The sequence below is a fragment of the Pristiophorus japonicus genome, chromosome 15 (assembly GCF_044704955.1).
Source record: "Pristiophorus japonicus isolate sPriJap1 chromosome 15, sPriJap1.hap1, whole genome shotgun sequence".
Taxonomy (NCBI): Eukaryota; Metazoa; Chordata; class Chondrichthyes; family Pristiophoridae; genus Pristiophorus; species Pristiophorus japonicus.
In genome coordinates, this window is record NC_091991.1 from 16,359,630 (window position 1) to 16,386,973 (window position 27,344).

The 27,344-nt window shown below is 44.3% G+C and overlaps 1 protein-coding gene across 1 annotated transcript in view; it reads right to left on the reverse strand.

Moving 5' to 3' along the window:
* The window catches only part of LOC139281359 (uncharacterized), a 191,755-nt gene that overhangs the window by 15,878 nt on the left and 148,533 nt on the right, over window positions 1–27,344 (reverse strand). The window contains exons 20-25 of the mRNA XM_070901513.1: window positions 13,679–13,768; window positions 13,042–13,161; window positions 11,440–11,645; window positions 9,270–9,350; window positions 9,077–9,154; window positions 7,111–7,274 (exon numbers count right to left, since the gene is read on the reverse strand). Of these exons, the coding sequence (XP_070757614.1) occupies window positions 7,111–7,274; window positions 9,077–9,154; window positions 9,270–9,350; window positions 11,440–11,645; window positions 13,042–13,161; window positions 13,679–13,768 (739 nt within the window). The remainder of the gene's footprint in view (window positions 1–7,110; window positions 7,275–9,076; window positions 9,155–9,269; window positions 9,351–11,439; window positions 11,646–13,041; window positions 13,162–13,678; window positions 13,769–27,344) is intronic.

Sequence of the window (27,344 nt, forward strand, 5' to 3'; positions counted from 1 at the left end):
TCCACCTTGGTTCTGTAACCCTTAATACCCTTGCCTAACGAACTCTATTTAAATGTTAACTCCATTTTAATTTAATTTGAATCCGTTTATAATCAGGTCAACGCCGAAGGACACCAATCTGCTAAAACAAGGGCCCCTGATTAGTTTTAAGTACCTTTTACATCTGACATTGATTAGGAAAATGAATAGCCTGAAGATTAGAAAATGACCCAAGCAAAATGCTATTTTACAGCTTAACATTATACTGTAAAATCAGCCTGAAGACTTTACCAGCTTGAAAGAGAATGTACAAAATGTTACAAGATTTGTTTGGATTTGAATCATTTTAATTCCTCATTATTGGTCCATTTTATCGAGTGAAGACAGGGGTTTTAGTATTTAGGACTTTACAATGATTATGGGCTCGAATCTCCATTTTTTTTTTGCCTGCTTAATGCCGATTTTACCGCTGAAATGATGTATAATGCCCATATATCGCTCATTTTGACACAAAATGGAAACTGCCGGGCATTTTTCATAAACTTGTCGCCGAGCGTTACTTTCCCCATGTGGTTAATGCCGAGAAAAAATATCACTGCCCGCCCACTTTCTTTGGGCGGAATCAGCAGAATGGGCGAATTCAATGCCCATAATATCGCCCAGAATTACTTTCCGCACGGAATTAACGCCGAGATTCAATATTAACGCCCGGTGACCGTTTTTTGTCATAAAGAGCATATTCACTCTAACTAGCGGCCATGGAGATCGCCCATCGTCAATTTCACCACCTCGCACACAATATCGCTTGCTCAAAAAACCGCCCACAAAAAGTGGAACTAACCGGGACGAATCACAGCGTTATGGACGCCATGTTGTAGATCACATGCCGTGTCTTTTAAAAGGCTGCTGTGCTTCAACCTCAGCGAGTTCGGATGTACTCTGCAGGCCACTGGAGTTGATGTGAACATCTCTAAAAACATCTTGACCACACTGTGACCGATTGGAATTGAAGAGGTGTGTTCGTCAGCACATTTCTTTCTTTGTGTGCAATCGCTGGAAAACAGAGAGCTACTGCAATGGGGCTGTCCTTTCTCACTCTCTCTTGGTGACCAAATACATGCAGCAGACTCGACGTCACCGAAGGAACGCTGCACTGCATTATGTGCCCAATGTACGAAGTGACAGACAGATGAGGAGGACCAGATGTTACAGCCCCTGCAAGTACAAGGAGAAGCATTCTTACCTCGACTTGCCCGACACCACCTGCCTTCAGAGACTGTGCTCCCACAAAGAGGTTATCACTGAAGTATGCCAGCTGATAAGGGCAGATCTGCAGCCTGTCAGCACCATCAGAACTGCACTGTCTGTCAAGGTCAAAGTCACCACGGCACTGTCGTTCTATGCCTCGAGTTCTTTTCAGGCCACAGCTGGTGACATTTGCGGACTTTCTCAGCATGCCCCACATCGCTGCATTAGACAGGTCACTGAAGCCCTGTACGCACGCAGGAGGGACTTGATCAGCTTCCCTATGGCCAGGAAGGTACAGAGTGAGAGGGCTCTAGGTTTCTCCAGAATTGCAAGCTTCCCCAAGGTGCAGGGAGCAATAGACTGTACGCACATTGCGATGCAGGCATCTTTTCAGGATGCTGAGGTTTTAAGAACCGCAAGGGATTCCACTCCTTGAATGTCCAGCTGGTTGTTGACCACCAGCAAATTATACTGGTAGTGAATGCTCAATTTCCAGGCAGCATTCATGATGCGCACATCCTGTGTGAGAGCACTGTATCTGACTTGTTTAACAATGAGCCACAAGGTCAATGCTGGTTGCTTGGGGACAAAGGATATGGCCTCGCCAACTGGCTGATGACTCCGTGGCGTGACACCCACTCCAAGGCCGAGAGGCGATACAACGAGAGCCACAGTGCAGCTCGCAATATCGTGGAGAAAACCATTGGAGTGCTGAAGCAGCGCTGCAGATGCTTGGACCACCCAGGAGGCGAGCTCCAATACCACCCTGAGCAGGTAGCTCAATTCGTGGTGGTCTGCTCCATGCTGCACAACTTGGCTATCCCCGCCTCCTGTAGACCGCATGAAAGGGCCCATGGTGGCATGATAGCTGCAAGAGCCTTGGATCAGGAGCTCATCAATGATCGCTTTGCCTGAAAGAACGTTGGTGGTATTTACAAGGCTCACACACTGCTGGGTGTGTAGGCCATACATCAATGGTGGGCATCACCTTAGTGACAGTTAAAGCTTAAGTTGATTGAAGTTAAGTGTGATTATACCTTTTGATAAGGAATCACCAGCGTGTAATGGTCCAGCTATCTGAGCCATAGCTAGGGGTTTTGAGTATAGGAGCAGGGAGGTCTTACTGCAGTTGTACAGGGCCTTGGTGAGGCCTCACCTGGAATATTGTGTTCAGTTTTGGTCTCCTAATCTGAGGAAGGACGTTCTTGCTATTGAAGGAGTGCAGCAAAGGTTCACCAGATTGATTCCCGGGATGGCTGGTCTGACATATGAGAGACAGACAGGATTGACTGGGCCTTTATTCAGACAGGATCGACTGGGCCTTTATTCACTGGAGTTTAGAAGGATGAGAGGGGATCTCATAGAAACATGTAAAATTCTGACGGGACTGGACAGGTTAGATACAGGAAGAATGTTCCCAATGTTGGGGAAGTCCAGAACCAGGGGACACAGTCTTAGGATAAGGGGTATGCCATTTAGGACTGAGATGAGGAGAAACTTCTTCACTCAGAGAGTTGTTAACCTGTGGAATTCCCTACTGCAGAGAGTTGTTGATGCCAGTTCATTGGATATATTCAAGAGGAAGTTAGATGTGAGCCTTAAGGCTAAAGGGATCAAGGGGTATGGAGAGAAAGCAGGAAAGGGGTACTGAGGTGAAAGATCAGTCATGATCTTATTGAATGGTGGTGCAGGCTCGAAGGGCCGAATGGCCTACTCCTGCACCTATTTTCTATGTTTCTATGTGCTGCAAGGTTTTGTTAAATAAAAAACATTTAAACCGAACATTAGTCTGAAATCATCAGTATTTCTGTACAAACCAACCCTTCCCCGCGCTTCCCCCACCCGCCGCTTCTCCTCCTCACCTCTACCCCTTCCCCTCCTGACTCCAAGCCGCCTGGCCGAGGAGGTCCTCAGGCGATGCTTCTTTGTGGGGGGGGGGGCGGCGGGGACAGCCGAAGTGCTGCTTGGATGGATACGGGAGAGGACGGTCCCGAGGTGGGAGTGTGGGAATGTGAGAGCGTGCTCCGAGCCATAAGCAAGATGTTGCTGCTGGCTCTTGTGTTGGCAATGGGGATGCGTCACTTTGGGGTGCAGTGCGGCACTGCGGGATCACTGGGACTCTCTGCCACCAGTGTTCCTGACTACCAGCTCCTGGGCCTCCTCCATCCCTTCCATTTTATGTTATTTGTTGGACAAAAACTCGGTGCCAACTATGTTCTTGGTGCTTGGAGGGCTTTTTGCTGCGAGTGAATCTCCGTCATTCTTCCCACAAAGCAGCCAAACAAGCACACATCACAACCACACACGCTTTCAGTGCCTCTGAGCTCCCTTTCTCTCTGTCTCCTCTTCTGCACATGTCACGGTGACCCTTGGCCTCCAGAATCGCGGGAATCGAGCATTGCCATGCCGTTGCTAAGGACGGCCACACTTTACGACAGAAGGTCAAAATAATTTAACGCTACCGGCCATTTGATGTCGCTCGCGGTAATGCCCATTTTCAAAAATGTAAACTAGGTGTTTTGACAATGGACGAGAAGCCGGCGATCTGAAAACCCTTTTTTACCACCCACGCCGAAATAACGCCCATTTTGGGACGATAAGCTCAAAAGCGGAGGTTCTAGCCCAATGTGTCTGGAGGGTCTAACTGGCTTCATTTGGTTCAAAGTGCCAATTCTGGAGCAAGATCTGGTTTAATACTTTTCCATTTTAAGGGGAAGTTTGTTCAAATGCCTTATTTGGTCTATTCTTATATGGAATCAGCCAGCGTACAAATAAATTGAGGATATGGTGAGGATTTCACCAAGCTCTAACTAATGTAAATCTAAAGAAACACATAGGTAAAGTGAGGATATGCAATGGTTGTCAGCTTCCTCAGTGCTAGACTCCATGCAAATTTAATTTCGTAAGAACATAAGAAATAGAAGCAGGAGTAGGCCATCTGGCCCCTCACATCTGCTTCGGCATTTTTATTTATGTATCATATATATTAATTTATTTAACCAGCTGAGCACCGATGAAACAACATTTTTTCCATGCCTGCCTTTTCGTGGGATACATAGAACATTCTTTGTTCCAGTCCTACTTAGGTCCCCTCCCTGACTTCTTTTTCCTGTACATTGATGATTGTGTCAGTTCCCCATCCTGCTTTCGCCTGAAACTGGAATATTTCAGTAATTTTGCTTCTAACTTCCACCTGGTCCATCTCCGACTCTTCCCTTTCCTTGCTCAATTTCACTATCACCATTATTAGGGATAAGCTGTCCATCAATCTACTACAATCCCACCGACTCCCACAGCCACCTTGATTATACATCCTCATCTTCTGCTTCTTGTTAGGACTCTATGCCATTCTCCCAGTTTTTTGGTCTCTATCATATCTGTTCTGACGATGCCACCTTCCATAACAGAGAGGGAATTTTAACAGCAGTGAGTGGGTGGGAATCGGTCAAGTGGAGGCGTTAATGGGCAAAAACATCAAAGTATGTTGGGAAGCCAGCTCCAACCAACCCACTTCCAGACTTTACTAAGGCGGGACCAGGGGCGAGCAGCCAACCCGCTCCCAGGAGGCAGGTTAGCATTTAAAATATGTTAATGAGGCTGAAAGACTCAGATTTAACCTGCTTTGTAGGTTTAACTGTGACCAGGTTTCCAGGAACTTTGCGGCTGCAGCGAGGCAAGGACAGCCTCGGGGAGCACTCCTTCTGGAGTGCTTTCTCCCGGCCCCCAAAGCTCCCACAATATTAGATCACCACCACCGCCATCACCCCCCCCACCCCCGCCACCCCCCACCATACAAACCCCTTCCCCGGGGTCGGACCTCCCCCGGTGTCAGGAAAAGAATGCCCCCCCCACCTCTGGATTAGGAACCCCAGGAGTCAGGGATCAGACCCTCTCCAACCGGGATTGGAACCCCAAGGAGTGGGGGAGGGGAACCTGTCAATGGCGAAAGACACACGTTGTGTAGCTAAATCTTCAAAACATGCGGGGAAACCTAAATTTCTGGGAAGGGGCCAGTAGGAAGGAAGCAGGCATTGTGACTGATGGACCAGGGTGTTGTTCTCCTCCCGCTTCCAGGGCGTTGGGAAGTAAAAGTTCCCCGCAGAGTCTCCAAAATGTCTTTATTATTCCTCAGCTGAGGGTCGTCCTCCACTGTGATCGACGGGTTCTCGACTGTGCCCTTCCCATTTTCCGCATTTCCACCCACTCCCCTTCTACTCCCTCCCAGAATCATGATAAAGGTACCCCTTATCCTCACCATCAGCCTTTGCATTCAGTGGATTATCCTCCACCATTTTCAATATGATGCCATCACCAAATATATCTTTCCTTCCCCTTCAACATTCCAAAGGGACCATTCCCTCCATGACACCCTAGTCCATCAGCCACAATACCTGCTTCCCTCCTGCTGGCCCCTTCCCATGCAAGTGCAGCAGATGCAACACCTACCCTTTTAGCTCTTCCTATACCTCCGTCCACAGCTCCAAACACTCCTTCCCAGGTGAAACAATGATTTACTTGTACTTCTTCAAATGTATACTATATTCGCTGCTCATGATGTGATCTTCTCTAAATTGGGGAGACCAAATGCAGATTGGGTGATTGCATCGCTGCTCAGTGCGCAAGCCTGAGCTTCCAGTTGCTTGCTACTTTAATTCTCCAGACCACTCCCACTCTTACCTCATTGCCCTTGGCCTCCTACACTGTTCCAATGAAGCTCAATGCAAGCTTGAGGCATTTTCCAGCCTCCTGGCTTAATCTCCTTCACCACCACTCTAATTTCCTCTCGGACAGCAGGTGCTGGTAATGGAGGATGGCTGCACCAGAGTCACTGGAAGTGGAGGAGATGTAGGCTATTGCTTGGGCAGGAGATCCATTATCGGTATACCGTCGGTGAGGTTGTCTCCACCCCAGGGATCTATCGATCTACCTGCCTTTCTTTGGCACTTTTCTGAGCCCTGGCCTTCTCTTTGCCAGATTTTCCACAATTCCCTCCCCCTCCGCTATCCTGCTGTAACCATTTACACCTCCTCTGGATCAACGTTCCTCCTAACCCGCGCAGACAATGTTTCCCCTAAGAGGTCCCGTGCAGGCCACTCACCAACTGTTACACTGGAAAAGATATTGTGCATGTGCACAGCGGCCATGTTGAAAATTTAAAGGGATCGCGCACCAAAACAAAAAATTAGAGGGAACATTGTTCTGGACCCATCTTGTGCTTTTATACTTGTTTCATTATCCTTTTGACTTGCACCATCATCATTACTGCCCCCACCCTATCACAGAATTTTCCCTCTGTTTCTTTCTCCGCACATGCTGCCTGACCTGCAGAGTGTTTCCAGCATCTACAATATTTTGCTGTAGTTTTAACCTCTTTTTAATGTTTACTGAATATCAGTTGATTGATACAGAGCCAACCAGCGCCATTCTGTAACGGTCTAGGTGGCAGCGGCGATCAAAGTATTGTCAATTCAGAAATGAACTTTCAGCTATTTCGGTGAGGGTAATGATGAAGCAGCACAGAAGTCCCAGGAAAGTACGGCGTGACGTAAGTAATGGTGTAAGCCACTCACGTCATAATGTCCTGGAACAACTGCGGTAGAATAATGGCGTACGCAGTAGATGTGCCATTACAATGGTGCAAGTTTTCAGGAAAATTCAGACATGAGAAACAGTTGGAGACAAAAGGTACAGAGAAGACAATGAGAGAAAGTGTGTGAGAGATAAAAAGGAGAGAAAAGGAGTGGAAGACAGGGGTAGAGAAGTGTGGGAGACAAGCAAAGAGTAACAGGCAGAAAATGAAAGACATTTCTTTTATATTTATCCAAAAATCATAGGACAGTTAATCTTCTGTGGCATCAACAAAGGAAAAAATGCCTTCAGTACCATATTGTATTAGAAGGCTTGTCCCATAATGGTTTGATGCTTGAACTGCATAAAACAGAGGGGTGCAGTGGTCACAGTTCAGTACATCGATCTTGGCATTGTTTGATAGCAGTAATATCAGCAGCTCACTGCAACTGCCTTTAAGAGCAGCAAGGTGCAAAGCACTGTGTGTAGGAAACAGAAGAAATTGCTTATTTTACATATAAAGGTACAAACCACAAAACAATAGAATATTGAAGCTAAATTTCATAAAATTAAGCTAATAGATCAGTTACTTTCATGAAAATAATATCAATGAAAATCAATTGGTAAAAAATACATAATTTTATGATTGAGGGGTTTTGGAGATGAGAACAGATCACTGACTAAATAAAAAGATCATGTGCCCTAGAAAAGACCATATCCATTCCTGGAAGGTCAGAGAATTACTGTAGGCGTGATTGGGATTGAGCTGAAATAATTCGTCTGAGAAACACTGAAAGTCTGTGTGAGGCCTAGCAGGGGTGGATATGAGGAATAGTAGAGGTGGATCTATTTAGAGGGAACAGAACAACCCTTATTGTCAAAGACAATGTAGGGGGGTTGTGCTGGCATGTCACAACAGCCACATATTTTGATGTTTATTTTTACCACTTTGGTATTGCATCAAAACTCCTGTTTTATCAATGCTTTCTATATTTAATGTTATTTTTAACATAGAATTAAAGTAAAAGTAGATGAAGTCTTGGCACAAGAGCTCTACATGAAAAGATTTGGAGCTCCACAAAAAAGAGAAAAATTAGCTCCAACTATGCCAGACAACTCTGCCAGTGACACAATAGGGGGCCAGGGGGGTTGGGGGGAGGGGTGCGGTTCAAGGAGCTGGACTTTGGGGTAGGATCTAACATTTAAAGTTGATCCTATTGTTATCTTCAAGAAAGGGTTGGTACAAGTGATAGGAATTATTAGAACATTTTAGGTTAATACGGATCTCACATATTTTTGCAAATTCTAATTATATCACATCAGACTCAAGTAACTGACTTTGTGGATCAACAATAACAAAGCAAAAATAGTGCAGATAACACTAATCACATTTATGAAATAAATTGAATGTGCTCCTTACTGCATGACCTCCGACTGCTTGATTAGAATAGGAAACTTTTCAACCCAAATAGGGATGCAAATTTGTTTAAAATGACTCTAAAGGTGCATAACCTTTTGTCCGGATAACTGAGCTATTTGTCGAAGTCGTATCTGTTACTTTATTACATTATTTTTTTTCTTCACTACTTAAATTTGGATTTAAAATCTTAGGGCTAGAAATCTGCCGATTTTACGACCAGGTTTTTGGTGCTATTTCACCTTTTTTGGCGAAAACCCAGTTGTGTGACGGCACTTTCCACGTACCGCTGAGAGAGGAGCGCCGCCGTGCAACTGTCGAAATAGTGTTTTCGCCAAAAATCTGGCTCTCTCCGCATCTGTATTCTGCGCTCAGAATATCGACAGGTGTTTGTCGTAGCAGCCCTGCCAGCAGCAGTAAGTATGAAGACCAGCAAAAAGGTAAGTTAACATTTTTATTTTTTTAATTCTTTTGCAGTGCTTCGATAGATAAATGTCTTGTAAATGTTTTGTGATTTTTTTTGTTGTTTTTTCCAATTTATTTTTTCGATGTTTTTCCGCCCTCTCAAGGCCCAACTCGCAGCGGTATCGGCCTCTGACTAAAGTTGTTGAAATTCGCGGTTTGTGCCACGAATCCTTGTGCAATGCCGACTTTTACCGCGGCGCAAATTAAAGGTTGAATTTACAGCCTGATAGCAATAGCGAAGTGAAAACAATAGTTTTGGTGAAAAAATACCGTTTTATTGAAAACCGAATATTTAGCCCTAATTAGCATTTTAAATATAGTGCATATTAATCTGAATTTGCTCACAACAACATGCTTCTGTGCACCCAAATAATAATTACAACAGTTAATTTTTCTTACCTATCACCATGTTGGTCAACTGCATTAATATTGACTCCATTCTTTATAAGAAATTCCAGACTCTGAGCTGTTCCTTGCCTGTACCAAAACAAGTTTTTTTTTTTAGCACCTACAGGTATTGCATTTGTGCTCCATACCAACCACTTCAGGTGCAAACTAAAATGACAGTCATAAAAGGATAGTGGTGACGTACACTTCTATTTCCTCGTGTAGTAATCCAAACATCAGTTCTTCCCGCTCTTCAGCTTTAAAACTGAAGCCGTTTTCAGCGAGCCTGCAAATGTAATCAAACCAACATTAAAGAATAAAAGATAAATGGAAAATATAAATGTGCTAAGTTTGAATATCTTACCATCTGCGCTTCTACTCTTTTCATCTTAAATATAAGCATCTGTTACGTGATCAGGGAGCAGTCCTGGATGCAAACTCTATTTTTTTTTACTTGTAGGTGACACAAAATATTTCCTTAAGTAAAAGATACAAACTAAGGCATTTTGATGCAATTAGAACTAAAATTAAATTCAGATTTTTTTTAATTCATTCTCAGGATGTGGGTGTCATTGGCAAGGCCAGCATTTATTACCCATCCCTAGTTGCTCTGAGAAGTTGGTGGTGGATCTTTTTCTGGAACTGTTGCAGTCCATATGGTAAAGGTGCTCCAACAATGCAGTTAGGTAGGGAGTTCTAGGAGTTTGACCCAGCTATGAGAAAGAACAATGATATATGTCCAAATCAGGATGGTGTGTGATTTGGAGGGCAACTTGAAGGTCATGGTGTTCCCATGCACCTGTTGCCTTTGTCCTTCTAGGTGGTCAAGGTCCCATGTTTGGGAGTTGCTGCAGTACATCCTGCAGATAGTGCACCCTACAGCCAAGGTACGCCAATGGTAGAGGGGGTGGATATTTAGGCTAGTGGATCAGGTACCAATTAAGTGGGACTGTTTTGTCCTGGATGATGTTGGGATACTTTTAAAACATTACCATTTCACCTTATTTGATCAAATCCTGGTTTACATAGACAGAATAAAACCGTGGACCAATATCCTGTGGTCCTGCCACCAGCCTCATTAGGCATGTGCAGCTTGCGCTGCAAGGGGAACACACCCCAATTTGACCGCAATCCAATTTCTAGGCCCCTGTGTTGCAACTAATCCCTGTGCCCCAACTTGCAGTTTTTCTATCAAGTGAGTTGGGAATGCTGGGAATTAAGACTTTGACTGTGTCATTTGGAGACAAAATGGAAATGAATGGAGGCCATCACAAAGCTTGCAAACAAAGTGTAGATACTTCTGAAAATAAAATAAAGTTTCAGATCAACAAACTAAAAGCATGGTTTGGTATAAACTATTGACAAAAACTTTTCACACAGTGGAACAAACTAAACTATCTCTGATAAAACAGTAAAGAAAGAGACTAAGACAGTCACCTTTAGAGATATTTCAATGGAAGGGCAGATGGATTCCCGCCATATAAAAAGAGTGTTGAAGGGATAGATCTCGCTCTAATTTTTGTAATTTGGCAAGCTATCTTACCCATTGCAAATGAAGAACAATACTTGTTTTGGGCTTTTTCACAGACATGAAAAAAATTGAAGAGAATAATTGGAGACAGTCTGAGGTATTACAGGACGAAACAATCAATAGAAATGCTTGCTCAATAGAGTAACTGGATAAAGGGATCTTATTGCTTGCAGCTAGGGTTTATTCATTGAGAAGTTTCCATTGTAATTTTCAAAGTTCTTCGATGGGCAGCAAGAATAAAATAAATATTTCTGCTATAACTGGTATAAATAATATCGTGTTATTTATAATTACAGCCTCAACAATCCATGGTTGCAAAGTGATTGAAGGACATAATGGGTTACACACTTGTAATTACAAAATCAGGTGGGCAGCGACACCAGGCCAGTGCTTCCAACAGTCCGAAAAATAACTGAATACAATCAGTTTAATAAAGGAACTACAGATTGAACCTCTCTTATCTGGCACCCTCAGAATTTGGCCTGTGCCGGATAAGGGATTTTGGCAGATGAGGGGTGGTCACATTAAATTGGATGGTACAGGTACTGAGTAAGAGGATATCAGGGCTAGCTGGCTTGGGGCTGGGAGTGCAGCAGAGAGATCGTGGAGGGTGTGGGGGGGGGGCAGTGGTGGATCGCGGGGTCAGGCCAACAATTGCGGGAGTTGGCAGCGAGGAAGGACTTCAATTTGTTCATGTCGGAGTTCTGCGCATGCGCCACCCGGCGGCCGGGAATGGTGCCGGACGAGGGGTGGTGCAGGATAAGGGAGTTCCGGATAAGGGAGGTTCAACCTGTGCTAGTTTTCAAAAATCTCATGACAAATAAATGTGATTATGTAATCTTACCATATAGCACATTCAATGTGTTTATTGGCCACAGACAGGTAAAGGAGGCTTGGAGCTTTGCCTTTCATTAGTTTCGTGATCATTTGTTCTTCTGAGTTAAACTGCTGCAGAAGCTGAATAACATCTATCCTACCTTGCCTGGCGGCACAATGGATTGGCAGCAGCTCTTTATTGTTCCATCTTTCTATTGCAGCCTTATGAGACAGCTACGTACACGGAATAATTCATTATAATTAGTTGGTAACAGTTGCTGGCAGAATCTTGACTAGAGCTATTTTAGTAGGATACAATAACAGAGTAGCACCAGATACAAAGCCAGCATTTGCTCGGTTTTGGACAGATCCAACTATGAAGTTTATTTGATAGACTATTCTGCAGTTGGTTTATCATACTGACATCTTGATTTTGTTAACTAATGATGTATCAGCTTGAAAGTATGTATTTGAAAACATTAATGTGGGATACCAGAGAAAGGTAAGTATTAGGATATTCAGTGCAGGTACTGCATTCATTATTGCACTATTCCTTTCCAGTCAAATATTCCCTAACAATAGATAGTTTTAATAACATAACAGTATTCATTTTGCACTATATCATATGAAAATTTCACTTTATCCCACATGCACCTGCTGGATGAAATGGTTCACATGAAAATCGATCCCTTAATGTGCAATTTACATTTTAAAATTGGACACTTCTGTACAAAACTGACTAGCGGTAACACTAATGCATTCTTAATTTTTTTTAATGATAGGGTGCCCGGCGCAGATTCCATGGGCCGAATGGCCTTTTTCTGTGCTGTACTATTCTATGATTCTAGATTACCTTGTCTTTATATTGTGCATCTCTGCTTTAGTGTGTAGTTTTATGAATATTTTATGGGGAGAAATTGGTGAGCGCCCCGTTTGAGGGCGCTAACTTTTTAAAGTTTGAAAAAAATAGTACCAGGCACTAATATTATAAAATTTGTAAAGAATTCGGCGTTTGGGCTCCAGGAAGGAAATGGAGTTAAATCAAGCACTCCACTTCCTTCCTTATGGGCAATCGGCAGCAGGTGGGCCGGTGAGTGGTGCAACGCTGCGCGTTAAAAGGCTCCTTCCCCCTCTTAAAGTGAAGGGCCATCACTGCAAGCTCTGCAAAATAAAAACAACTTACCTGCACCACGACAGCAGCTGCGATCCCGCGTGATCAGCCTGGCACTCAAGCAGATTGCCGGGCCGATCAATCACAGGCAGGAACCCGAAAAAAAACCTGCAAGAGAGAAGGTCATTTTATTTTTTATACTTACCTCGGTTACCTCGTCTTTAAGCATCGCCGTCCGTTTGATGCACGCCTCCTACAGTTGCCGCTGTTTTCGCCCGGCGATGCTGCAGGGGCGGAACGCAGTTTCACGCCGATGACGTCACAATCTCTGGGCAAAGGAGATCGGGGCGCAATGCCGTACCGCTGTCCTAAAACTCCCACTGCATTTAGTGGGAGTCGCTGATCTCACTGTGCACCATCACAAATCCATTTGCGCCCCGTTATCCCCCCCCCCCCCAAACGGGGCGCGAACGGGAGGTGCTAAGGAGCCCAATTTCATCCATGGCACATAATTCTTACCAAAAGTTTTAAACAATCCAATCTAGCCGGTTTCTGCATTTCACCAAAGCACATTACATGCAATGGCGTATTGCCATCCACATCTGACCAGTTTACATCAGCACCGTGGTCTATCAGCAACTGAAATGACAAGAATCAAAGCAAAATACAGATTTTTCCTGAACATGAGTTAAAATAATAGCTCAAAACAGCCCATTAAAATGAAAGCTCTGTCACCCAACGTTTTGTTGAAATCAACAGTACTTACAAAACCAATAAACTATACCAGAACAATTACAGAGGACTACACAGGAAATACAACACAGAAACAGGTCATTCGGCCCAACCAGTCCATGCCGGCATATGTGCTCCACTCGAACCTCCTCCCATCTTTCCTCATCTAACTCTATCAGCATAACCTTATATTCCGTTGTCTCTCATATGCTTGTCTAGCCTCCCCTTAAATGCATCTATACTATTCGCTTCAACCACTCCCTGTGGTAGCAAGTTTTTAAAAAATCTTAAAAAGAAAAACTAAATCAGAACAATGCCCTTTTGAGCAACAGCACATTTAAACTAAGTTTAAATTAATTAAGGAAAAGATACACCAGTTTCAAATGTCTTAGTTCAAATGCTTCCCTTGTTAAAATAAACTGACCTGCATTGTCTCTGTATCTCTAGATCTATGTAGTGCAGTTGCTCCTTTGTAATCCAACAGATTGACATCAATCTTCAATTGTAGAAGTGTCTGAAATCAATAAATAAAAACAAAGAACATACAAGTTCATTCAAATATGTTTAAAAAGTCCATTGATGAACAGTAGCCAGTTCCTTAGTAAATGAAAAAATATATTTAAAAGATTTCAAAAGGTGCCCTTCTATTATTAGTGTCCTTATGCCTAAAACAAAAGCTTAATTTTAATGGTGGTTCAATTGTGATGAACATAGTTTACATTTGTACTGAGCGCTCTACTGCACCATTTGAAGCAGGGTGGTATGGTGAATCTTGGTATGTTTCACATCAGTTTTGCTTGTGAACTGTGCAAATTCTTTTGAACAAAATTGTGGTCTATTATCAGACACAATTTCTTCTGGGATCCCATATGAAGAAAATAATGTTTCCACATTAAACACCACTACCCACTTCAAATGGCTGTCAATCACAATAAACAAACGCTGTCCTTCTAGCTCAGCAAAATTGATATGTAACCTTTGTCACACCCTGGATCATGGCTGTAACGGTACTGATGGTGGTTTCCTGCTTACCGATTGACATGTTGTACACGGTCTAATAATGTACTCCTGTTCACATGTCCGACACGAGACTCCCAAAGCAAGCGCTCTACTTGGAACTCCTACACGACAAGCGAGTCCCAGGTGTGCAAAGGAAACATTTCAAGGACACCCTTCTTGATAAAGTGCAACATCCCCACTGACACCTGACGTTCCCTGGCCAAAGACAGCCTTAAGTGGAGGAATAGCATCCGGGAGGGTGCTAAGCACCTCGAGTCTTGTCGCCAAGTGCATGCAGAAAACAAGCGCAGGCAGCGGAAGGAGCATGCGGCAAACCAGTCTCACCCACCCTTTCCTCCAATGACTGTCTGTCCCACCTGTGACAGAGACTGTAATTCCCATATTGGACTATTCAGTCACCTGAGAACTCACTTTTAGAGTGGAAGCAAGTCTTCCTCGATTTCGAGGGACTGCCTATGATGATGATGATGACTCTATATCTTTATCTAGACCTGGCCGCCATAAGTAACTGTGTGCAAAACTCTTGGTCAAGCACATTCCCAGGTGCTGGTCATGAAGATCTCCAAATAATTTGAACCTAATTTTATTTGGTATAACCACTCTTGCACCCCACATGATACAATCTTTATCGACTGATAATTCATTCCTACAAATGAAGAATGGATGAATATCTTTCTCTGATACCTGGTTTGGCCAGCCATTTGCGATGTAATCATACACCTTTAATATAACTGGGTCACGTTTGGTTGCTCCACCAATCTCTTCAGCTGTGACTGGCAGTTCATCAATGTATGAAAAAAAGAACACTTCTTCCCTATCGGTTGTAATTTGTGATGGGGAAGGCAATCTAGACATAGCATCAGCATTATAGTATCATGTCTAATCTGATCATGGACTCAGCTCCACTTCCCTACCCGCCCCCTTTAACCCTTTGCTCCCTTATCGCTCAAAAATATGTCTATCACCACCTTAAATATATTCAATGACCCAGCCTCCACAGCTCTCTGGGGCAGAGATTTCCATAGATTTACAACCCTCTGGGAGAAGAAATTTCTCCTCATCTCAGTTTTAAATGGGCGGCCTCATATTCTAAGACTATGGGCTAGAACCTCTACTTTTGTGTTTATTGCCCAAAAATGGGCGGTAAAAAAGAGTTTTCAGATCGCCGGCTTCTCGCCCATTCTCAAAACACCGAGTTTACATTTTTGAAAATGGGCGTTACCGTGAGCGATATCAAATGGGCGGTAGCATTAATTTTTTTTGACCTTCTGCTGTAAAGTGAGGCCGTCCTTAGCAACGGCATGGCAACGCTAGATTCCTGCATTTCTGGAGGTCAAGGGTCACCATGATATGCGCAGAAGAGGAGACAGCGAGAGATGGAGCTCAGAGGGACTGAAGGCGTGGCTGGGTGTGGTGTGGCTGCTTTGGGAGGAAGGAGAGAGACTTTAGAGCTTCACAGCAAGTAGGCAAACAAAGATTAGCTGTTACCAGCCACATATTTGACCAAATTTGGCCTATAATGGAGAGAGAGGAGGAGGCATCACAGCACGCTGTGGAGACTGACGCTGGAGAGAGCAGTAAGATGGAAGAGGAGCACACTGGAGGCTGCAAAAGTGTCAGGAGGTTCTCGGATGAGGCAAATGCCTCCCTCCTGCAGGAGGTCAAGTCACGCTGGGGTGATTTGACACAGGGAAGACATGGGAAGCTCACCCCTAAGGCCTACCAGAGGATATGGACCGAGATAGCAGAGGTGGTCTCGCCGGCGACCAACGAGGTGCGTGAGGGCAACCAATGCCGCAAACGATGGAACGACCTTGTGGGATCCGCAAGAGTAAGTATTACATTGATTTCCATGTACTTATGTATTTATATAATATGATTTATAACAGTCATGAGTGACTGTCAGCAGATGTGAGATCTTGCACTTTTACCGGGATTGTTTCACTCAAAGCCTGCGGTCACGGTGTACGTCTTTAGGTAAAGAATGATAATTATCATAATTACATCTGTTGGTTATGTGTTGTATCATTTCTGTGACAGTACCTAGCAATGATATCACGCAATGATCTCATCCATGTCGTCCTGTCACCTTTAACAGAAGAAGCTATCGATGATGAGGTCCATGCAGAGGCGAATGAATGGGGTCCACCAGTCCCCAGCGACGTCACAGAGATGGAGGAGCAAGTGCTAGCACTCGTGGGGAAGCACCCCTGGACAGCTACGGATGCATCTACAGACCTTGAAGTGATGCCACGTGAGTAAAGCTTACACCATTGCGTGATGTAAAGTCAATAGATGCCACACCCACTCATATCCGACCAATCATATACGATAGATGATTTCTAAAAGTGTCATAGAAATAATGCTGGCCTAATGAAAATCATTGCAATGCACAATGTGTTGATGGTCATGAAATGTGATGTCTGCGATGACTTTGAGAGCGGTGATGCTTTTGTCGTGCATATGCTGTGTGTAGCGCTGGACTCACCTTGTCACCCTAGCATCCCCTTCTCCTCTAACAACCTCATTTGTGTATTTGTGCATTGCAGCCCAGCCAGCAGCGCGACCCCAGGCAAGGCCACAGAGGAGCATGGGGCAGGAGTCGGCGGGCGATCCGACTACATCTGCAGCTGAGGAGCTCCGATTCTCGCCCGTCAATCCGCTGGGTCTGTTCTCGACGGATGAGAGTGCGGACTTCGAAGAACCTGCATCGCCACACTCCGGAACCCATTCCACCTCAAGGCTATCTATTTGTCCTCCAGTCATTCCCGCCTCCACTCTGGAGGTGCCGGCCCAAAACACATTTCCACAGGGCACCCCATTTGTCCCCACGACAGCGCCGACCCTGCAGAGGTCTCGTGGATGTGGCAGGTCTGTTCCACGAGCGCGACATGACATCGGAGAGATGGTACAGTTGTCCAGGAGGACTGTAAACATTGGTGACCAGCTCATTGAAGCTTTGGGGGGCATATCCCAACACCTGGCCACCATGACTGAGTACAGTCCACGCATAGCGGAGTCCCCGGATGCGATAGCCAGGAACACTGCTGCCACAGCCCTCCCAGTGGTCCCAGAGCACTGCACTCCACCCCTAAGTTCCGCACCACCACTGCAAACGACAGATGAGAGCAAGGACCTGCTTCTGCATCAGATAATGTTGCCTCCTCGGCTGGGGACCACTCTCCTGCTTTGCCTTTGTATTCTGTGTTGCGGGACATGTTGAACATGTGATTGATGTCAATGGTGGAAAAAGTGGGATGTGGGCGGGGCTTGGGTGTTATTGGCTATGATACTTATGATTTCAGACCACTGTTGGTATTAAACTTTTGTTATTGAACATAACCTTGTTGCGTATTGTCTCAGATAGCTGGACTGTTACACACTGGTGATTCCTTACCATTACAACTTAACATCAATCAACGTAAACTTTAACTGGCACCAAACTGATGGGCACCATTGATGTCTGAGCTGCACACACACAACAGTGTGTCAGCGTTGTCACTCACATCAGCGCTCTTTCAGTCAAATCGTTCAGAAATCAGCTCCTCACGTAAGAGTGGGATTTAACAAATACCAGCCACACCGCTGGCACTCGTTCCGGTTCGTTGCACTTTTTGTGGACGGTTTTTTGAACGAGTGATATAAGAACATAAGAAATAGGAATAGGAGCAGGCCATACGGCCCCTCGAGCCTACTCCGCCATTCAATAAGATCATGGCTGATCTGATCATGGACTCAGCTCCGCTTCCCCGCCCGTTCCCCATAACCCCTTATCCCCTTATCGTTTAAGAAACTGTCTATTTCTGTCTTAAATTTATTCAGTGTCCCAGCTTCCACAGCTCTCTGAGACAACCCTCTGAGAGAAGAAATTTCTCTATCTCTGTTTTAAATGGGCGGCCCCTTATTCTAAGATCATGCCCTCTAGTTCTAGTCTCCTCCATCAGTGGAAACATCCTCTCTGCATCCACCTTGTCAAGGCCCTTCATAATCTTATACGTTTCGATAAGATTACCTCTCATTCTTCTGAATTCCAATGAGTAGAGGCCCAACCTACTCAACCTTTCCTCATAAGTCAACCCCCTCATCCATGGAATCAACCCAGTGAACCTTCTCTGAACTGCCTCCACAGCAAGTATATTCTTTTGTAAATATGGAAACCAAAACTGCACGCAGTATTCCAGGTGTGACCTCACTAATACCTTATATAGCTGTAGCAAGACTGCCCTGCTTTTATACTCCATCCCCTTTGCAATAAAGGCCAAGATACCATTGGCCTTCCTGATCACTTGCTGTACCTGCATTCTATACTTTTGCGTTTCATGCACAAGTACTCCTGTTCCTATTTCTTATGTGCGGCACTTTGCAATCTTTCTCCATTTAAATAATAACTTGCTCTTTGTTTTTTTCTGCCAAAGTGCATGCCCTCACACTTTCCGACATGATACTCCATCTGCCAAATTTTTGCCCACTCACTTAGCCTGTCTATGTCCTTTTGCAGATTTTTTGTGTCCTCCTCACACATTGCTTTTCCTCCCATCTTTGTATCATCAGCAAACTTGGCTACGTTACACTCAGTCCCTTCTTCCAAGTCGTTAAAATAGATTGTAAATAGTTGGGTTCCCTGCGGCACTCCACTAATTACTGGTTGCCAACCAGAGAATGAACCATTTATCCCGACTCTCTGTTTTCTGTTCGTTAGCCAATCCTCTATCCATGCTCATATATTACCCCCAACCCCATGAACTTTTATCTTGTGCAGTAACCTTGTCAAATTCCTTCGATGTGTGCGAGGTGGTGAAATTGAAGATGGGCGATCTCCATGGCCGCTAGTTTGGGTAAATATGCTCTTTGCGACAAAAAACAGTCGGCGGGCGTTAATATTGAATCTCGACCTTAATTCCATTTGGGAAGTAATGCTGGGCAATATTCTAGGCGTTGAATTCGCCCATTCTGCTGATTCCACCCCAAAAAGTGGGCGGGCAGTGATATCATTTATCGACGTTAAGCCCATTGGGAAATTAACGCTCGCCGATAAGTCTCCTAAAAAGGCCCATCAGTTTCCATTTTGTGTCCGAATGGGCGATATATGGGCATTATATGTCATTTCAACGGTAAAATGGGCGTTAAGTGGGTCTTAAGCATGCAAAAAAAAGTGGAGGTTCTAGCCCTATGTCCCCTTGTTTTAGTTTCCCCTATGAGTGGAAATATCCTCTCTGCATCCACCTTGTCAAGCCCCCTCATTATCTTATAAGTGTCAATAAAAGATCATCTCTCATTCTTCTGAACTCCAATGTGTATAGGCCAAACCTACTCAACCTATCTTCATAAGTCAACCCCCTTATCTCCGGAATCAACCTAGTGAACCTTCTCTGAACAGCCTCTAAGGAAATAGATCCTTAAATATGGAGACCAAAATTGTACGCAGTACTCCAGATGTGGCCTCACCAATACCTTGCAGTTGTAGCAGGAATTCTCTGCTTTTATACCCTCTCCTCCTTACAATAAAGGCCAACATTCCATTTGCCATCCTGATTATTTGCTGTACCTGCATACTAACCTTTTGTGTTTTATGCACAAGGACCCCCAGGTCTCTCTGTACTGCAGCACTTTGCAATTTTTCTCCTTTTAAATTATAATTTGTTTTTCTATTATTTCTGCCAAAGTGGATAACCTCACATTTTCCCACATTATACTCCATCTGCCAGATTTTTGTCCACTCAGTTAGCCTGTCTATATCCCTTTGCAGATTTTTTGTGTACACCTCACAATTTGCTTTCCCACCTATCTTTGTATCATCAGCAAACTTGGCGACATTACACTCGGTCTCTCATCCAAGTCATTAATATAGATTGTAAATAGTTGAGGACCCAGCACCGATCCCTGCGGCAACCCATTAGTTACTGTTTGCCAATCGTAAAATGACCCATTTATCCCGACTCTCTGTTTTCTGTTAGTTAGCCAATCCTCTATCCATAATAATATATTGGGCCCAACCCCGTGAGCTTTTATCTTGTGCAGTCACCCCTTATGTGGCACCTTATTGAATGCCTTCTGGAAATCCACTGGTCCATAACAATGGCAAACTTATGACCATACAAGTATTTGTGGAACTTCTTGACCCCAAAATTAATGGTAAAGCTTCCCTTTCAATTTGCGCATAATTACGCTTACAGGCAGTGAGAATGTGAGAAGCAAAAGCAATTGGTCTCTCCTCCCCATTATGTAATATATGAGAGATCACTAGCCCCAACTCCATATAGAGAGGCATCACATGCTAGCTTGATCTCCTTAGATATATCATAGTAAACTAACGTGATGCTCTCTACCAACTGCTTTGACACTCCTTGAATGCTGCATCACATTCTTCTGACCACTTCCAATGGACCTGCTTTTTCAACATTTCCTTCAGTGGATGTAAAACTGTAGCCAAATTTGGTAGGAACTTCCCATAATAGTTCAAAAGACCGAAAAATGATCGAAGTTCAGTGACATTTTTGGGAGTGGGTGCATTTCTAATTGCATCCAGCTTTCCCTTGGTTGAATGTAAACATCTTTGTCTACTCTGTGCCCTAAGTACTCCACTAAGTTTTGAAATAACTCACACTTGTGAGCAGTCACTCCTATTCTGTGCTTCTCGAGACGTTTGAGGACTTCATTCAAAATGTTATTATGAATTTTCCTGTTTGTTGCTGAAATGAGTATGTCATCTAAATAACATACTACTCCTTCAATGCCTTGCAAAATTTGGTTCATCACCCCTTGGAATATGCTGGGGGCGGAAGATACTCCAAATGGTAGCCTATTAAATTGATATAGGCCTAGATGAGTATTTACAGTCAAGCATGACTTGGACTCCTCATCGAGTTCAAGTTGTAAGTAGGCATTTGTGAGATCTAACTTTGAGAAGATCTGACCACCTGTCAGTATTGTGAACAAATCTTCTACATTTGGCATTGTATTGGGGAGATTACCCTCTCGAACCTGGTTTACGGTTACTTTATAATCCTCACACCGCAGTGATTTGCACCGTTTTTTTTTGAGCAGGCTGCTCTTTTTGGCCCAAGTTGAAAAACCACAGTTTCCCCAATCAATTTGCCCCAGTGTAACTCAGTTAGTTACGATTTTTTTAGGTCAGTTTTTTTTTCAGCCAAAAAAAACAGCCACCTATGCAATTCTGGCCATTTAGGGAAGTTTGGCCAGCTGAAAGTTACTCCAGTTCTGCTTAGGCCAGCGTATGTGGCTTCTCCAGATAAACCTTCCGGAGAGTTAAGGAAATTGGCGCAGGTATGGAAATCGGCGCAGCAGATGTTCGGACTAAAAGAATTGAAAAATACATAGCAGCAACTTACTTCCAACCTCGCCTGAGGGGTTTGCCGGTTCCCATTCTCCTGGTCCGGTTCCATTCTCGGTCCCCGGTTCACACACACAAAATGTGAGAGCGAGAGAGAGAGAGAGAGACCGGACCGGCAAGCCCTTCGGGCGGGGTTGCAGGTAAGTTGCTGCTATGTCTTTTTCAATTCTTTTAATGTGTTGGGAGGTGGCTGTATGCTTCACTTTGCAGCCTCAGCTCACATTGTGTCCCTGGTTACCATGGCAGCCCGATCTTTTTGGCGCAGATCAAGGCTCCATCCCCAAAACTAAAGGACAGGTTAGGCCACGCCAAAATGAAGAAATCCAATGGGGAAATTTAGAATTTTTTTTTTTGCGTACTTAGGCCCCCAAAAATCGGGCATAACTCTTCAAGTACGCCAAAAAAATGCTTTGGGGAAAATTGAGCCCAATGTTCTCAGTCTCTAGTCTTTTGAGTTCTTGCTCAACTTTCTCCTTGAGTGTGCATAGTACAGGATGTGGCTTCCAGTAAACTGGTCTAGCGTCCTTCTGTAACCTGACACTCGCCTTGAAGCCTTGGATCGGACTGCCTGTTTCACAGAACACCTTCGGCTACTTCTTGATGATATAATCCTTCAATGCAAATCTCGTTTCAACACGAAAAATCTCACTCCAATCCAGCTTCAGTAGTCCCAACCAATTTCTTTCTAGTAAGGCAAGCTTGTCTCCTGCCACTACTAAGAGAGGCAAGCTCTGAAATTGATCCTTGTATTTCACTGGTATGGTGATATGACCTACCACAGGAATGTTCTCTCTTGAGTAGCCTCGCAGCTCTATCTTGGATTTCTCCAATAGGAAATCACGCAATTTGTCAAGATATAGCGATTGCGGTGCTACGCTCGCGGATGCACCAATGTCAATTTCCATGGGTATCTTGGTTCTTGCAACATCTACTTGGAAGATATTTTTTGAATCACTCTCGTACCCTCGTGCTCCTCATGATATGTATCTCTTCATCCTGTTGCTTTTCTTCCATGCTATGTACTCTCTGAGGATTTCTACTTATAGACTTGAAAGTTGGTTTACTCTTCAGTCAGCATGCCTTTGCAAGATGCCCAGTTTTCATGGAGAGGAAACACTCTGCCTCACATATGGACAACTTTAGCAATGTGTTGTCCCATGCACCAATAGCATGACTTCAATGCTCTGTTACCTTGGCCAGTTCCTGAGGCCTTGGGGCCCAACTGCCTTTTACTTTTAACCTGCAGGTGATTCACCTCAGTTGTCTGATGACTGGAAATGGTACAAATTTCTCGGGAATATTAGTCGGCCATATCCATTGCCATAGCTGTCTGACAAGCTAAATCAAAGGTCAAGTTCGGAGTTGTCAATAACTTTCTTCTGATTGCTTCATTTTTCAACCCACAAACAAAGCGGTCACGCACTGCTCGGTCCTGAAAGTTTCCGAAATGACAGTGAATACATAGCTTTTTTAATGCTACAATGTATTCACGGATACTATCGTCGGTTAACTGATCTCGTATTCTGAAAAGATAACTTTCAGCAATTTCCAGGGGCTCAGGACTGTAATGCTGCTCTAACTTAGTTAGAATCTGCTTAAGTGATATGTCCTTTGGCTTGACAGGAACAAGCACATTTTTCAGGGTTTCATACACCTTGGGGCCTGCTTCAGTCAAGAAAATAGCCCGTTTACTTTCCAACACCACCCGGTTACGGTTTTCATCATCGGGAACTTCGATGATACTATTCGCGGTGAGAAACATTTCTAGCCACTCCACATACGCTCCGAAAGTCTCACGGTTGCGTTGAAACTCACCCAAGTGCCCTAATATCCCCATAGGTACGGCCATCTGTACTCTGGCAGTTCAGTCAAGTGTACTTGTAAGTTACCTTGGATTTTTAGCCGTTAATCAAAACAAAGAAGCTCTCAAAGTTTCTCTGTCGGTTCGCTGAATCATCCGCCAACAAAATTTCAGCTTCGTCCTATCCTTCACCGTCAATGTGATATCTTCTGTGTGACCTCACAAACACACAGACTTCCAAAGATGGCTGTTCACTCAGGAAGTCGTCAGGTGACCTGTCCCTGAAGCTTTATTGTGAATACGGCAATGGCTGCATTACCACAGTAATCCCTCAGATGGAGCTATATATATTACAGTAGAAATTCTTCAGATCAGAGGCACCTCACCACAATTTCTGGGCCATAAGATTATTTCTGTGCTCAGTAAGTACACAGTACACTCTTGCAGGTGTTCAGCCTGAGTGAACAATTGACCTGGTTAAAGACCTTTCTGGACCTGTTATTTGGCCCAATTTTGGTTTGTTTTGCTTTTTTTTGTTGGAATTTCATTTTTCCCCATTTAAAGTTCAAGAAACTTTTTTAGTGCAGGAACTGCATTCACCCGCACTGACACTTCCTCTCAAAGAAAGAAAAGAACTTGCGCCTTTCAAGACCTCAAGACACCATATTGCTCCTTTTAAGTCAATTAAGTACTTTTTTTTTAAAGTATAGTAACTGTTGTAACGTAGGAACAGTGGCAGCCAATGTACACAGCATGGTCCAACAAACATAAATGATCTAATGACCAGATAATCTGTTTTAGTGATGTTGTCTGAGGAATAACTATTGGCCAGGACACTGGGGAGAACGCTGATCTTCTTTGAAATAGTGCCATGGGATCTTTTACGTCCACCTGAAGGGCAGACGGGGCCTCGAATTCTCATCCGAAAGATGGCACCACCCACAGTGCAGCAATCTCCCTGTACTGTGCTGAAGTGTCAGCCTAGATTTTGTGCTCCAGTCTTTGACAACCTTGACTCAGAGGGGAGTGCCCCCATTGAGCCACAGCTGACACTCAGGTGGCTCTGACTGAGGTTTCTGAGGAGGGTACCCCCACAACCAAAAATGGCAATTTGTTTTGTCATCATCTCCCTCAGCATAACCTGCAGGGCTTTCTCAGAAAATGGGGCTAATCCTCTTGGAAACTCTCATTTTACACAGTATTCAGCCTTTTCCACCAAACAGGAATTTCAGGTATCCTTTAAGGAGCTGCACCTGTGAATGTTTGCTCCTTCCCAGTAAATCCTGAGCCCCTAACTCCCCCTCCCACCACACTCCGAGCATGTGTGATAAATCACGCTAAGAGTACACCAGCAGAATGCAAGTTAGGGATCCTCAGAATACCTGTGGAGATTCCCTCCCTGCACCTGAAATGCAGAATGCATCAAAGCAATCATTTGCACCATCACTGTGCCCCCAGAGGAATGTTGGCCTTAGCATTATTTTATACGAGCAGATCTCCAAGGGTGTTGCACACGGCTAAATCAGAGGGTACAGTGTCTCTCTTGCTTGGTGTTGCTGTTTTAATCTTTCTTTTTTGCTTTTCTTTCTAATGTTTCTTTTCTTGATTCTCTTTTGCTGGTACAACGTGATGTGGAGGACACCTACTGAGAGCCTCCAGTCACATTCGTTGCAGCTGCTCCTTGCATTTACCTCATTTACATGCATTCCCACCCTTCCCATCTACCTACTCTACCCTTTACCTCATCATCTCCCTCCCCTCTTCCCATCCCTTCCCCTCTTTCCTGTCTCCTGCTGTCATTCTTTTAGCCCCACCTATTTCACCTCTTCTCACTTTTCTACTAAAATCCTTGTCTCAATCAGCCCCACCTCCTCCAATCACTCCTCAATCCTACCATCTTTGCCTGTTCCCCCATCACCAGGGTTTTCTATTCAACGCAATTTTGTGCTAAGAGATTTCTATTTTATTTCTATTTTTAGGTGTCAAATAATTACCAGTCGTACGCAACACATGCTAGTGGCCCAATTCTTTCTGTTTGATCAACATACATTTTAAGAAACTGAACAGACAGTTCAAACCTTACTGAAAATTTTAAAAGTGCATATGATTATGTAGTAGAAATCCATAATTAGAAGCTATATTCATTTTTCAGTGTTAAAAAAGTCTCATGTTTTCATTCATATACTATTTTTTAAAATTAAGATGTAGAAAACGGTCAGATCATTAACCCCTTTCTTATTGTTTTGCCGCACAATTCACGCTACTCTCTCTTTTAGAAATGGAATTTCAGAATATTGTGTAGTATTTGCAGTTCTTAACTCATCATCATCAGTATCATAGGCAGTCCCTCGGAGTCGAGGATGACTTGCTTCCACAATAAAAATGAGTTCTCAGATGACTGATTAAGTCCAATGCGGGAGCTCCAGTCTCTGTCGCAGTTTGGACAGACGCTGCTTGAAAGTACATTGGTTGAAGTGCCGGTTTGTTGAAGTGCTTGGGTTGTTATTTGCTCCTTCTGCCATATGCGCTTGTTCTCCGCTTGCTCCTGGTGAAGAGACTCGAAGTGTTCGATGCCCTGACGGATTATTCTCTTCCATTTTGAGCGATCTTGTGCCAGTGATTCCCAGGTGTCGGTGGGGGATGTTCAACTTCTTCAAGGAGGCCTTGGGGTGTCCTTGACGCGTTTCCTCTACCCGCCTGGGGCTCGTTTGCCCTGTTGGAGCTCCGAGTGGAGCTCTTGCTTTGGGTGTCTCGTATCGGGCATATGAACGATGTGGCCCGTCCATCGGAGCTGACCGTGCGTAGTCAATGCTTCAATGCTAAGAATGTTGGCCTGCATGAGAATACTGACATTGTGCGCCTATCCTGACAATGGATTTGTAGGATCTTCCTGAGGCAGCGTTGATGGTACTTCTCCAGTACTTTGATGTGTCTGCTGTATACAGTCCATGTCTCAGAAGCATATATGAGAGCAGGTATCACTACTGCTTTGTGCCGGTTTTAAGGTTCAAGTCTTCAAATACTCTATTCCTTAGGCGACCAAAGATTGCGCTTGCACACTGGACCTCGTCATTGACGTCTGCCCTTTTTGACAGTAGGCTCCCGAGGTATGGAAGATGGTCCACATTGTCCAAGGCCTGATCATGGATTTTGATAATTGGGGGGGCAGTGCTGTGTGGCCAGGGCAGGTTGATAGAGCACCTTTGTTTTATGAATGTTTAGTGTAAGACCCATGCTCTCGTACGCGATGTTGAACGTGTTGACGATGGTTTGGAGTTCGTCCTCTGAGTGAGCAGAGACGCAAGTATCATCTGCATATTGTAATTCGATGACAGAGGATGGCACGACCTTGGATCTGGTCCGAAGGTGACGGAGACTGAACAGTTTCCCGTTTGTTCTATAGATTATCTCCACTCCAGCGGGAAGCTTGCTGATGGTGAGATGTAGCATTGCAACAAGGAAGATCGAGAAGAGCGTTGGTGCAATGACACAGCCTTGCTTCACCCTGGTTCATACATGAGTTGGGTCTGTGGTGGATCCATTGGTGTTATCATGAAGCAAGCGGAGGATGGTGACAAGTTCTTAACTATAAACTGTTGGACCAGCACAATCTGAAATGTTCAAAGAAAGAGATCAAATCAGAAGCGTGACTGAAAGGTAAACTGGGAGAAATTGGGAATTTCAGTTGCTTTTCTGCGCACGTGCATGGTGGGCCCCGTTCCTTTTTGCGCATGCGAGCTCGATCCGGTCGCACAATCGCAGTACGATATACGAGGAAGCCGGATGTGGGACCGAATCACATTGCCGAGCCTGGAGCTCATTGCTGCTCGAGCCTCAGCCTGCTTCTGGGGCTTCTGGGTTAACTTTCGAAAATCAATGTCTATACGAAAGGATCCTCCAGGACTTTTGCCTAGAATA